This window comes from Populus alba, chromosome 10 (genome assembly GCF_005239225.2).
Source record: "Populus alba chromosome 10, ASM523922v2, whole genome shotgun sequence".
NCBI lineage: Eukaryota > Viridiplantae > Streptophyta > Magnoliopsida > Malpighiales > Salicaceae > Populus > Populus alba.
Window position 1 is genome coordinate 21,622,555 of NC_133293.1, and position 13,164 is coordinate 21,635,718.

Below are 13,164 nucleotides of genomic sequence, written 5' to 3' on the forward strand. Positions count from 1 at the left end.
TTCTATAAATCATGAGCCAAAGCCCAAACTTATACATCACTTTAGCCGGGCCTAAATTGGGTTGGAGCTAATCCCATGCTTGGTCAAAGTTCAAGCTTCATCCTCTTCCTTGGAATCCAATTTTTTTAGGTAATTTTTATGGTTATAATTTAAAAAAATAATAATTTTAAAAAAGATATAATTTCATTTAAACACATGTTTAGTAAAAATTATAGTTGAATTTGTGTATAACAAAAAATATGTATAAATTGTTTAGTAATTATGTTTGAAAATATAATTTCGATTGTTTTTCAAAATGCTTTTTATATAGAAATGTATCAAAATAATATTTTTTTTTATTTTTTAAAAAATATTTTTGATATCAGCGCATCAAAATAATCTGAAAACACCAAAAAAATATTAATTTGAAATAAATAAAAAAATTTAAAAAATTTAAATTTTTTCAAAAGCGTTTTTGAAATGCAAAAACAAATAGAATTTAAGAAATTTTTACGAAAATCAATTAAAAAAACATGTAAAAACTGCGTTATAAACTCAATATTTTAGTAGGTCCCGCAACATAAAATGCAATTTTCTTCGTTAATAAACATGTTGTTGCGTTTGTTTCACTGCTAACGCAAAAGCTAGTAGAAAACAAATGCAGCCTAAAACCAAAAAATGCATCGTCCATGGTTGGTATTATGTTTTTAAAATATTAAATTGACATTTTTTTTATATATAATTTTAATATGTTGATTTTAAAAACAAAAATTTTAAAAAAATTATTCTAATATATTTTTAAATAAAAAAATATTATGCATCACAATATCATACATGCACTATGTCAAAATCATTTAAGTCAATAATTTGTTGCACAAAAAAAATGATCCTAGTTTTATACCATTTTCATATAATAAGTTCTTTGATATTCAATGTGATTTGTAATTTTATGAAATAATGTCAATCAGGTTCTCCCAAAAAAAATTGATTAAATGAATGCCATTTGTGAATTTCTACTCAAAGATTGGCAGTTGGGTTTAAAAAAATGACCATGTTGTGAGGGGAGGAGAGAGGAAAAAAAAAAAAAAGGGATTGAAACGGAAAGACAATGGATTTGTTTTTGCTTTTTAAAAAAAAAAAATCTATAATAGCATTTAATTGCTACCTTAGAATAGAAGAAATGGTGATAATTAAGATCAAACATGTATTTCAACCTTTTTTTTCTTTTAAGGGTATAGAAATTTACTTCAAATATGTCTTCAAAATTATTTTTCCAATCAAACAAGTTTCTGTTTTTTTTTTTTTTTAATCTATATATCCTTTGTACTAGATTAATACTGACCTAAAGAAAATAATCATGTAGAATTTTATAGATCTGAAGATCTTAAATCTTATCAAGGAAAGAAAAAGACTAGGATCATTTGTTGTTATCTAAAAAACCATTGTTTTGTTAGAATAGATAAGAGTTCTTGTAGAATGAGAAAATTTATTATGTTCCAGGTCAATATCTAGCAAGATTACGTTTTTATTAGTTATTTTCCTCATCATTTTTAACAATCAACCATTTTCTTGGTTTTTTTTTTTTTTTTTTAAACAAAACAAATCTTGAGTTAGTCCACTTTCCATAATATAAACATGGTAAGAAGCTAGGACCTACGAAAATAAATTAATGAATTAATGGGGCAATAAATTTCCTAACTCTATTCTATATGAGTGTTTTTTACATTTCTCACACGCTTATATGGTAACAAATTCATCTGAAGAGATTTATGGAAGATGAATGGTTTTTCGAAGGGTTTGACATACTACCTTTTACTACAAAACCCATCAAATCTCTTCACAAAATCTTTTCGAGTAACAATTTTTGAGAAGCGAATCCTTCATCATTATGGAGGAAATGAGTGCTCTGTATGGTTATGAGGTCAGTCTCTTCAATGATTTGTTTGTTTTATAATCTCTACTCGTTGTTATATTTTGCATTGAATTGGTGTCATCTTTTTTTTGGAGAAACTATACTTGTAATCAATGCAAGGGAGTTCTAACGTTTACATAATATTAGGCCCATCCATTTATGTGTTGAACTTACTAGTCCAGTATAGATAGATAGATATCTATTGTTGTTCTTGGACTGTTTTTCCATGTTTTTCCAAGGCATAACATCATGGTTTTTAATCTTTTTGAGTGTTAATTTCTTGATACTGTCTTTGTTTGAAATATGTTTACTGATTAGAGCTACGTTTCTCTACGTGATTCAAATTGTTTTTGGCTTGAAAAAATATAAAAAAAAATGTTTTTTCAAGCTAAACGATTGTTTCTTTGTAAGGTGTCGTTACTGCGTGGACAAACAAGCATTAAAACTATAAAATTGAAACTAATCCAAACCAAATACGGTGTTAAGTGAATGGATTGAATTTCTGACATGGCCACGTATCATAGATTCCTACTACTTGTACTGTTCTTGTTTGCCTAGAAATAGTTGCTCATCATATGGATTCATTACAGACTACTGTTTATGAGAATGGGATTCTAGGGTTTTTCTAAAAGCAGGTCAGGAATTGGTATGCCCACCCTGAAACTACGAGGCTGGTTTTTGTGGCGTTTTTGTTTATCTGGATCCTGATAGGGATCGAGTTTTCATTTTGAAAAACTGCTTGAAACTTTTGTTCTTCCTTCACGCTAAAGTGCCTGCTATGATTATTTGGCAGAGCATGGATGACCTGAAACATAAGCTATTCTACACAAATCTTGAACTGCAGAAAATAAAAATGAAGGCAGATGTGACTCTGAGAAAGCATAAGGATACTGTGCAGCATTTGCTCAACCTTTTAGCAAATGCTTATAAAGAAAGAGATGGAGCAAGAGATCAGTTGCATAAATTGATTTACAAGTCAATGTCTTCTAGATCACCCGATCAGATTCTTGCTCAAGTCCAACCTGAAAGCCCCATCTTAAACATGTATCCGAAAGCAAACCTTAGCAAATCGAAATCCAATTCTGAAGCATACAGTCACCTGTTACATTGTTCATCTTCTGTGGACTCCTTTGATGCCGCGGCAACTCCTGATTTCCCAAACAAGAACATGGTAGGATTGAGCAATATGGGGTTATTGAATCAGCCTTTTGTTCAAGAACAGCACAATGGGTCAAAATTCACTGGTTTAATTTGTGTTTACTATCTAATTTTAACAGTTCAAGATATGATTTCCATTCCAAGTTTCAGAAATCAAAATGACATCCTATTTAATTTGTGTTCGATTCACTTTCTGCTAGCACGACTATGCATGATAGGTACAAAACCCCTCCTGCTCATTGGCCTCAAGCCAGCCAAAACCTCCCTAACCTACTAAGAACCGACACAAAATGAATTTTTGCTTGTGTTTCTAAAGCTACACCACAACAAAACTATTTCAAACCTGCATAAATGGATCTCTAATATGCTCACATGCATAGTTCTTTTTTTCTTTTTAACAAACAACGAGGAAATAAATATAATATGAACATAAAGTATAAACACCTGCGGGCTCGGACAAACACGAAATCATAGTCGACATACTTTATCCAAAATGGCTGGTACTTGGCAATGGCAGTGGCGAGCCATGGTTTTGAATCTCTATTACAGTGAGAATAACTGCAGCATTATGAATCTTCTCCTCGCAAATTTTAGTGTTATAGCCTAGCCTCGGAAATGGCATGACTTGTCTAGTGGCTGTGGAATAAAATGTGATAAACAGTCCCCAAGTCAATGTACATATCAGCCAAAAACTACGACACAAACGTTTTTTTTTTTTAAACCTTGTCACTTCATCTTTCAACGCAAATTGTTTCCTGCTGATTTATATAAAAAATAATTCTAATATATCTATCACACCTACAAACAGGGAGAATACTTTATGGTTACTGGGAGTGGAAGAACCAACATGTATACTGAAGAGGAAAGAGCAAGTGAAGAAACCTTGAAGGAGGAAATGAAACTTCACGCATGTTCCTTGCCATTTTGCACGAAAAAATTCAAAGAGATGCTAGGGCTGCCTATTGTTTTTATTAGAAAACTTCGAGCATGCGTAAATCTGTTAATATCCAATTAGAAATTTTATTCTACGATTATGAATGGTTATTAGAGAGCAGGATTAGGCATTTGGCGGCAAATAGCAACTGGCATCAAGCAAGAGTTAACAAAGCTTCTACAGCTCAGTTGTTTTTATCCAAAATCTGAGGGAAAAAGAAGGATAATGAATGTAGAAGCGCTTATCGGATTAATGATTAGCCAGGAATGAATCTTAGAATATCCTTTAACAAGGATCAAAACCACTATATTACAGTTTTGGTCATATAGATGAAGGCAGAAAAGGTTACAGCGGTTCCACCATCTATATATTGCTCTCCGCTGTGGAGAAAGCATACCCCAACTAAGAGAAAAATAACTTCAAAAATAATATATATGAACTCAAGATTGGCTTACTGGATTCCCAAATTCTGTGCAGAAATGTGGGATGTAGTTGCCAAAAAATGGGAATGGCAAAAACAAAAACTAAAGCCCAGTTCTCCTTGATTGCTAACAGGATATGTGAATGCCTAGGAGCTTTCCGGCTTCAAGCAGGAGGTATTTGTATTGAGCAGCTGCAAGCTTTCTGGGCAATATTTTGCTCAAAACCAATGCCATCCGGATCAATGGATCTCTAGTTACCGTCTGTACCAAGAACCAAACCAGCAAATTATAAATTATGCAGTTTTGGATTAAAAAAAAATTCATATAATATCGGGAAAACTACCAATTTCAAGCACAAATTCTCAAAATCTTCTGAACAATATCCAAAGTTTAAGCAACTTACCCTTATCAGGGTCAACATGTACAAAGAAACTTGCAGCGACTATGAGGTAGCATAGAATAAGCATGAAACCCTTGAAATAGTTTGAAGTTCCTTCCTGGATATAAGCGAAAAATAATGAAGACTCAAAATAAGCATCTAGAAGCAATCACACAAAGAAAAGGAAAAAAATCAATCCAATTAGCATATGAAGTTGTTAACACCAAAGGCTGGTTTGGTGTATCAAGGAAAACTTGCTTCAGAGAAACAGGTGGTTTAATGTAAATAGCATCAGCAATTTGGCACTATGGATATTGGAAAACCTAAGAAAATGTGCACAGAAGTATCCAAGTCAGCTAAAAAGACAAGTCATGAACCTGCAACATAAATGCCACCACTAGCACAGAGATGAAGAGCGTTGCAGTTTCAAAGAGTTGAAAATTCAAGTCCATTGGTTGTCCCATACACCATCCAACAACAACGCAGAAGGGAATCTACAGGTATCAACAAAACAAAAGTCATTAGCCAGCTTATGTCAACCTATAAATATCACCTCTAGCCATCTGACTATTGAATGTGACCAGAAAGAAAATTTCCAGGAGAAAGAAATCAAGGTTGGTCATGATTAGACAATGGATATCCAGTACAACTTTCATAACCTACCACAAACATTGAAATCTGTGTAGACGATCCAATTGCAACTCCAATTGTGATGTCCTAAACAAAATTCGAGTCAATCAAGCACATAAAGGAGATTATGTTATGTGTAGGAGTACAACATGTATGAAAACAGAAGATGTTATTGTCAGAACAAATATCTTTTGAACAGGAAATGTAACACCAGCAGCATAAGAAATATCATTGAACTAACAAGCTTATCCTTCATGGCGAACATGATTGCACTTGCATGCTCAGCAGCATTTCCAACAATTGGAAGCAGAATGACACTGATAAAAGCCACAGGCATGTGCAATGAGTCAGATGCTCCCTGAAAAGAAAGCACCAATGCCATTAATCAAGTGCGAATATGCAATAGATACAGCATTAGTTTGCTACCCTGGATCCACTACTCTTAAGAAAAGTGAAAACTTCAATTTGGAGTATTTGCTTGAATGAAGAATATATGTTTCCTAAGATTCCCACAATACTAGAAAAGAAAACAGCACTTTGGTTTGATCATGTGCAAGGAAAGCTTAAGAAAAAGCAACACAGGATTCGAGTAGGGCCAGCTAGAAAACAATAGACGAGTACAGATAAAAACAATAGAACAAGATACTCCTCTGGATAGAGCAGATTGGCAAAAAAAAAAAATTCATGTGTAAGTTGAATGCATTGTAACTATTGCATCTGGTGTCTTGAGGAAATAGAAAACACACACACACAAACATATATATAGCAAGACCAACATATAGGCCTGTTAATTTGAATTCATATAGACATCCTCTATCAGAGCAGATTTAACTTGTTTCCTTTATTAATTAGAGTTTTGGAAGGTTAATGGGATTTGAAAGGTATAGCCGTTAAAGAAACACAAGTAAAAAGGTAAAAATTTGATTGAAATGAATGTTTTACCTCTATGGCATCGACAAGGTACCCCGACAGTATAGAAATCCAGAGAGTCAAAATTGCAAGCCAGCCAATTGTTTCCCATTGAGTTATTTCAGGTGCCTCTTCATCACCAGAATCTTCTTGATCATTTACTCCTCCCTGTAACAATAAATTGTACTGATGAATTCAATTACTAGATGCATCGCAGGTTTAAGCTTAATTATGTCTGAAAGAAATGGAATTTTATTCTTTATGCTATGATATTCTTTGTTCATCATACATCAACAGACATTGTATGGGGAAAAAGACCTTAACCATTAAAGAACAAAACACCCTTAAAGGAAAACTAAAGTAGAATGAGCTGACAGTTATGCATCTATCACAACCCACAGACACTACTCAGTAGCATGATCGTAAAATTTCAACTTTGTTCATAAACAAAAAAATGACAGCACAATGAAATTGGAAAAAGTTATGGACTGCTACAGCATTTATAAGCATGCACGGGCGTGCTTTTTCTATGTACCATTGAAATCTTATGAAATTGCTTCTTTGGAATATGAATGTAAATAGATGATATACACACAGTTAACATGCAAAGAAATGATAGCAATCTATGCATACCTGTTCATACTTTTAACAAGAAACATAAAAAATTTAGAAAGCTAACCCAGTAAGAAACCTGTAAAGCAAGTAGTGTGAAATAATGAAAAAGCCAACCTCGTCAACAAGGCTGTAGAGATTAGGCTGACTTTTAAGTTGAAAGAAAAGGTAGCTTCCATAAGCTATAAGCATTATACAGCTGCTAAATCTTGAAAGGGCCAACTCTGACTTGCCAAAATGAACCTCTGTGTGTGTGAAGTGAAGTACAGCGGGGAACATTAACCCCATCACAGCCATCAATAACAATCCAGAATTCACCAGAGCAGCAGACTGTTTCAACAGTAATTCCACTGTGACTCACCAGGTGGCATGATAAAAAAATAAAATAAAAAAGTCCACAATTTGTCCAACGTCTGAAACAATAATTCTATAAGATTATGGTAGTCTACCTTGTTGAAAACCTGAACCTTCTGGTGATTGGCAATCCCACCAGAGAAGAAAGCACATCCAAGAACCAAGAGCATATTCGACAAGATGGAGCCCAACAAAGATAGTTGAACAACCCTTTTCATCCCACTTTTCAATGCATAGATTGATATTATCATCTCGGTTGCATTCCCGAATGTTGCATTTAAAAGCCCACCAACTGCATATCCCACATAGGAAATAGCAATAAGAGGTCAAATGAAACGGATATGAAACATTATTTAGAATTTTCTCAGTGAATATTCAACTCTCACTGAAAACCAAACAATACATCCAGTATTAGATTTACCTGTTGGTCCCGTGTAGAAAGCAAGCTGCCTGCAACACAATGATTGGGGAAATGATGTCATGTATTGGCGTTAAACCAAGCAATAAAAGAAGCAGAAAATTAATCCAACACTACAGTTGATCTCATATGGGATACTTACTCGGTTGCATAACCCAAACGCTCAGCCAAAGGAGCGATACCCAGCATGCTGAGCAAGAAGACCAATCCCTATAAATCAGAATATATTAACCATCAAACACATTTGCAAAATCTAAGGCAAAATTCAATGTAAAACATGGTAATGCAATTGTTTCAAGCATTTCACAATTCTCCAATTATCAATGATAAAACACTACACTGCTTTGGAACCAAGCACGGTATCACTCACATGCTTTCCAGTAAGATAGTGAAGCAGTATTGCTAAGGGACCAAAAGGAAGCAGCATATTAATCTTGGCTTTAATTAGAACAATGTATATACTTCTAAGAGGACCCATTTGTATTCTCTTTAAAATCCATGACTTGGACATATCAACATGTGAGGCAATACTATGTCCCTCAGAATCAAAAGCGTGCACTTTCTTTCCTGTTGCTGATGCACTAAAAGGGATCTCCTCATCAGATTCAACTTCTACTTTCTCCTCCATGGGCATCATCTGCAGTAAACAAACAACTAATGATCAAAGGCTTACACGATTAAACTCAAGCCCATCAAAACCTATTAAGTAAGGATTGAAATGAAACAAAAAGGGATTAGTTTCTAACTTTCTATTGGCATGCGAAAACCCAGAAAGATACTCGCTCATTCACAGCAATATATATCAGACAACATCCCAAAGTTTCAATCTTTTTGTTTAAAGTTGCAACTTTTCAAACTTTGTACTAGTAAAGGCTCCAGCTTTAAAAAAAGTCAATTCAGAAAATGAGAAAGTAGATCGTCAAGTCTACAAGCAGTCCAACCAGACACGAAATGATAGACTAACTGTAATCAAACAAAGAGCGGGGGACAGGGAGGAAATTAGTTACCATTGAGTGATGGATAATTTTTTTTTTATGAAATCTATCAAGATTTCGGGCCTGTAGATCTCCACTTGTTATTGCAATGGGAAGTTAGATAGAAACAAGACAAGACTGAAGACTCTTTGGTAGGACCCGGATACTTACACGGGATAAGTTTAGTTTAGTTAAGTTTTATGTTGTTTCTTCTTCTGCTGCTGCTGCTTCCTTGCTGTTGTTGCTGCTGTCTGATATTAAAAACCTGTATTTGAATCTCTTTCTTGCTTCTCGTTTGGCTTGAATCTTGATTAGTACTATTATGACTTTTGGTGCCTGTAAAGAAGGGAACTTGAAGATGATTTGATGATTGGGTTCTTAGTGGCCGGCATGAGGAAGTTTCCTCGAAGTAGCGCCTGTCAGTTCTTGTTTTAAAAAATTTCTTGGGATAATCAAGAATTGGTCCCCAAATTTATAATCTTTTCCTCAATTGGGTAACCAATGTATCCATAAATCCCTAACTTGATCCTTCCATCAACCAAAATGCCTAAAGTTGTCTATAGATTGGGTCTCAATTGATAAAAATATAAGTCCAGTGTCTAATTGAGAAAGTCTTTATAAATTGCGAACTGATATGAGGTTACCCAAACTTGTTTCTTTGCTTTGAATTTTTAGCAACAGTGAAATGGCAGCACGTTTGGGTAATGTGGATTGGACGGGCCAGACATTCTAATTTTTTGGGATTTATGTCCGAAAAGATCTTTGGGTACACAACACATTAATAACAATAACAATAATTAAAGAAGAGCAAAATCATTGAATTATCTTAGGATATTCATAAAATTAATTGGAAAAAAAACATAAAAAAAATGGTTCTGCTCCATTGAAAATTAATTTAAAATAAAAGATACAGATAACGGGGTTTTTGCGTGTTAAAAATCTTAAAGAACTAAAATACTGTATCAATAGAAAAAACACTTAAAATATTCAATTACAAAAACATTATTACAACCTTTATATAAAAATATAAAAATCCCTTCAAATAAAATAAAATTTAAAAAGACATAGAAATACAGGATACAAAAAAAAAAAAAAAAAAATTATCTGAGAAAAATATATTTTTTTAAAAAAAATATCCTGCAAAAACGTATCTAAACCTGTGACCCAGACTGTTCTTCAAGACAAGAACTCAATGGAGCAAGAGGAATGATCAGCTATTGCAGAGGTTAAGGTTTAGAAATTGACAGAACAATCCAGCTGAAACCTGTGTTTGATCCGTTCTTCCCACAGAAAATGCAGGCTGTTTCGGTTTGTGCAGTGTCATGCTATCACTTGCTCTCGTAGCAGCTACAATGGACATGATTGGCCTGTCATTTCATCTTCTTGGACACATAATAAAGCAATGTGTACGCACTTGAGAACTTAACTAACCACACACGTTTTTTCCAAGATTGAATCCATAAACTCCATGCCTGCACGCGAGGAATTCAAAGATGGACCGGCTTATGAGTGGAGATTGCTCCAGATCTTTCAGCCGGCAATGTGTTCATACGCTGGTAGCTTTTCATTCTCTTCAATGCAACAACCCAATAGCCTCGCAAGATATCTATGTCGTAGTTTGGCAATTAAGATAACTTCATTCTTGAGTTCCTGTAGCAATCTCTTGATAGCCACTTGCTTTCCATCTGCTAATTCACCCTGAAAATAAAAGATTGTTTGGCAGTATAGTAGCAGTTATTTTTTAAATAATTTTTTGTACTAAAATACATGTTAATGATATTTTTTTTATTTTTTAAAAATTATTTTTGACATCAGCACATCAAAACGATCCAAAAAATACAAATCACATTAATTTTTAGCAAAAAATTAAAAAAAATTCAAATTTAATGAAAACACGGTTTACATCACATTCTCAAACGAATTCTACATGTAAAATGCTTAAAGTTGAAGACTAAGGTTTAGCCAGGCTGAATTATTTACCTTTCTTCTTTCCATTCACTTGCCCTTTGCCGTTGATGGAGCCACGTGATAGTCTTAAAAATATACATAAACCTCATGTTAGGGCAAGGTACATGTTACAAATCAGGCCGCTTAACTCTAAAAAGAGAATTTTTAAAAAATATCAAAACAACATTAACCGAATCAACTATCCTTGATTTATTATAAAATCTAGCCCAGATGAAATTTTAGCTCATCCTGCACCAAGTTGAAAAACCAGAATGACTGTTAGGGCAATTCCAATAAAGCAGTCAAATAGCTTTTACTTTTTATTTATTTATTATTTGCATTTCAAAGAAAGAAGTAAACTAGTAGCCAAAATGACCTTTTGTTTTCTTAACAGTCATTTCTACATTTAACTATAGAAATGGCCAACGACTATTTTTATGGTTATTTTTATAGCCGTTGGCCAACAGCTCTTTTTTTAAAAAAAAATATAGAATTTTTTTTATAAATACATGAAGAAAAAACTTGTAGTTTTAAATTTTTATATTGTGCCTCACCCTTCTCTCAAATTTTAAAAAACAAGAATCAATTATTCTCCGGTTAATTATTAACATCGGTTATGTTAATTAGCTGAAATTAAAAGGTATGCTTGTTTAAAAGCTTTTTCTATAATGAAAAAAAAACATAAAAAAACTTGAAAATTATGAAAACATAAAAAAACTTTTAAAAAATTAAATTTTTAACAATAACATATAAAACTTAAAATTAAAAATATTCATATAAATAAATTTTAAATTATATTTTTTAACTTTCATATTACTTTATTAATTTTATATTACTTTTATAAATTACTCATATTAATTATATAATTAATAACATCATAATTATATTATATATAAAATATCTAAATTAGTTATATAATTATATTAAAATTAATTTAACATGAAATATATCAAATATAAATGGTTTTTTTAAATAGTTTTTTACCATTGGAATGCACATCATCCAAAAAGCTATATTTACACTATTTAAAAAATTATTTTTTTCATTTAGCTTTTTAATATGGTATTTTTCATTGGAGATGCTCTTACCAGTATAACTAGTAAGGGAAAGGTAGTCCTGGCCCTTCAATCAAATCCAATAGCTCCAGCGTAATGGTTCCTGCTTCCTAGGCCTACTGACTTCTCGAGTGTTGTAGCTGCTCTTCAGCCCATGAGCTTTTAGATGTGAATTTCTTGTTTTGAAGTGGCTTTTATTGGATTTTTAGATGATTTGGGATGATCGAGAAAGCTTTCTTTTCTACAAAGAATATAGGATTAAATATCGAATGACAAGATCTAAAAAGGGTCCATTATCCATTCATAGAATGATATGAAATAGAAAAGAGTAGATTTAACCTTACAAAGAATATAGGATCTGCTTTTATGTGATTGTTATGTCTTTGGATGTGTGTGTGTGTGTGAATGGAGAGCTTAAAGCATTCCCACTTCCAACACTAATCATACTAATCTAAATGCAATGGGCACTTGTAAGATAAAAAGAAAAATCCCAATAAAGCAACCTTACTACACCTTTCAATTTGTAAACAGGGATCCGAAAAGCCTAGAGAATATATGCAATTCACCCCTTTTCATTTGAAAAGTGTCCATCGGAACACGCTCTGATACACAGATTCATACACCAAAAACTACCCGTGTATGCACATGTCGGATCGACGGATTTATACTCGCACAAGTGACCCCAAAGTTGTGATAATTTTGATGCTTCTCTATGTGCAAGTTCCTTCAGATATCAGTGACATTTTGTAGAGTGGATTAATAAGAACCCATGTCAAATCCAAATGACATGCAAAAAGACTACGCGGTAACCAGCAGGCCGCCGCCACACCCCCCCTCTCCGTGTGTGACTGTGGCCTGCAGTGGTCCTCCGGGATGATGTTGAAAAGGTAACCATAATAACTCCAACCCCTGTATGCATGCAACCAGTGGCATTCATTTTTTTTTAGATTTACTTCGGACGCCGCCTGCTGCCATGTGAACCATTAGTAAATCTGACATGATGAATTCTTAATGAGTTATGATTTGCAGCAACATAATACTTAACAGCTCATCATAGCATTTGCAAAACCTTAGCTCCACATCCAAAAACACAGGCAGCTATTTTAACCATGTTTAGGAGACCAAATACAAGCCAACACAGCAAAATTGTCTAGTCATCTCCAAAGAAAGCAAAATTTCAAACACAACAAATATCACGAGATGGATGGAACCATTTGGGTAACCGGGGAAACGAAATGGTGTCTTTTGACCATTTACAGAAAGCTAGATCATGAATCAATTAGATTGGATTAGTTACTAAATAAACACTGCCAACTAATTATAAAACACCCCCCTACAACTTCATTATAGGAAATAATGGAATTTTGAACGCTGGTTTAAAAAATAATGACACTAATCTAACGAAATTACCCATTATTAAATGCATCATAGAATGAGTGATCATGTAAACTTTCATACCTGAACAAGATTTTGGAGAGTTG

The 13,164-nt window shown here is 33.3% G+C and overlaps 1 protein-coding gene across 4 annotated transcripts; it reads right to left on the bottom strand.

Moving 5' to 3' along the window:
- Positions 1–4,209: 4,209 nt before the first annotated feature.
- On the bottom strand, positions 4,210–9,083 carry LOC118060168 (vacuolar cation/proton exchanger 3). 4 transcript variants are annotated; one of them, XM_073412106.1, is made up of 13 exons: positions 8,715–9,083; positions 8,454–8,586; positions 8,078–8,344; positions 7,850–7,917; positions 7,711–7,739; positions 7,385–7,581; positions 7,053–7,265; positions 6,357–6,491; positions 5,656–5,772; positions 5,448–5,501; positions 5,162–5,278; positions 4,809–4,902; positions 4,210–4,666 (listed from the first exon to the last, which is right to left on the bottom strand). In XM_073412106.1, exons 3-13 carry the CDS (start codon positions 8,342–8,344, stop codon positions 4,656–4,658), a joined length of 1,302 nt encoding a protein of 433 aa, XP_073268207.1. In that variant the 5' UTR covers positions 8,454–8,586; positions 8,715–9,083; the 3' UTR covers positions 4,210–4,655. The 4 variants fall into 4 exon arrangements, with proteins under 4 accessions (XP_073268207.1, XP_034929224.1, XP_034929225.1 ...); XM_035073333.2 differs by lacking the exon at positions 8,454–8,586 and having other exon boundaries at positions 8,715–8,765; positions 8,853–9,082; XM_035073334.2 differs by lacking the exon at positions 8,454–8,586 and having other exon boundaries at positions 8,853–9,082.
- Between the last annotated feature and the right edge of the window lie 4,081 nt (positions 9,084–13,164).

Excerpts from the sequence above, each read along its gene's own strand:
- LOC118060168 (XM_035073333.2), bottom strand. Across the intron at positions 5,773-6,356 it reads ACCTTGTCGATGCCATAGAG|GGAGCATCTGACTCATTGCA; the intron begins GTAAAACATTCA and ends CTTTCTTTTCAG. Across the intron at positions 5,502-5,655 it reads TCGCCATGAAGGATAAGCTT|GACATCACAATTGGAGTTGC; the intron begins GTTAGTTCAATG and ends AATTTTGTTTAG.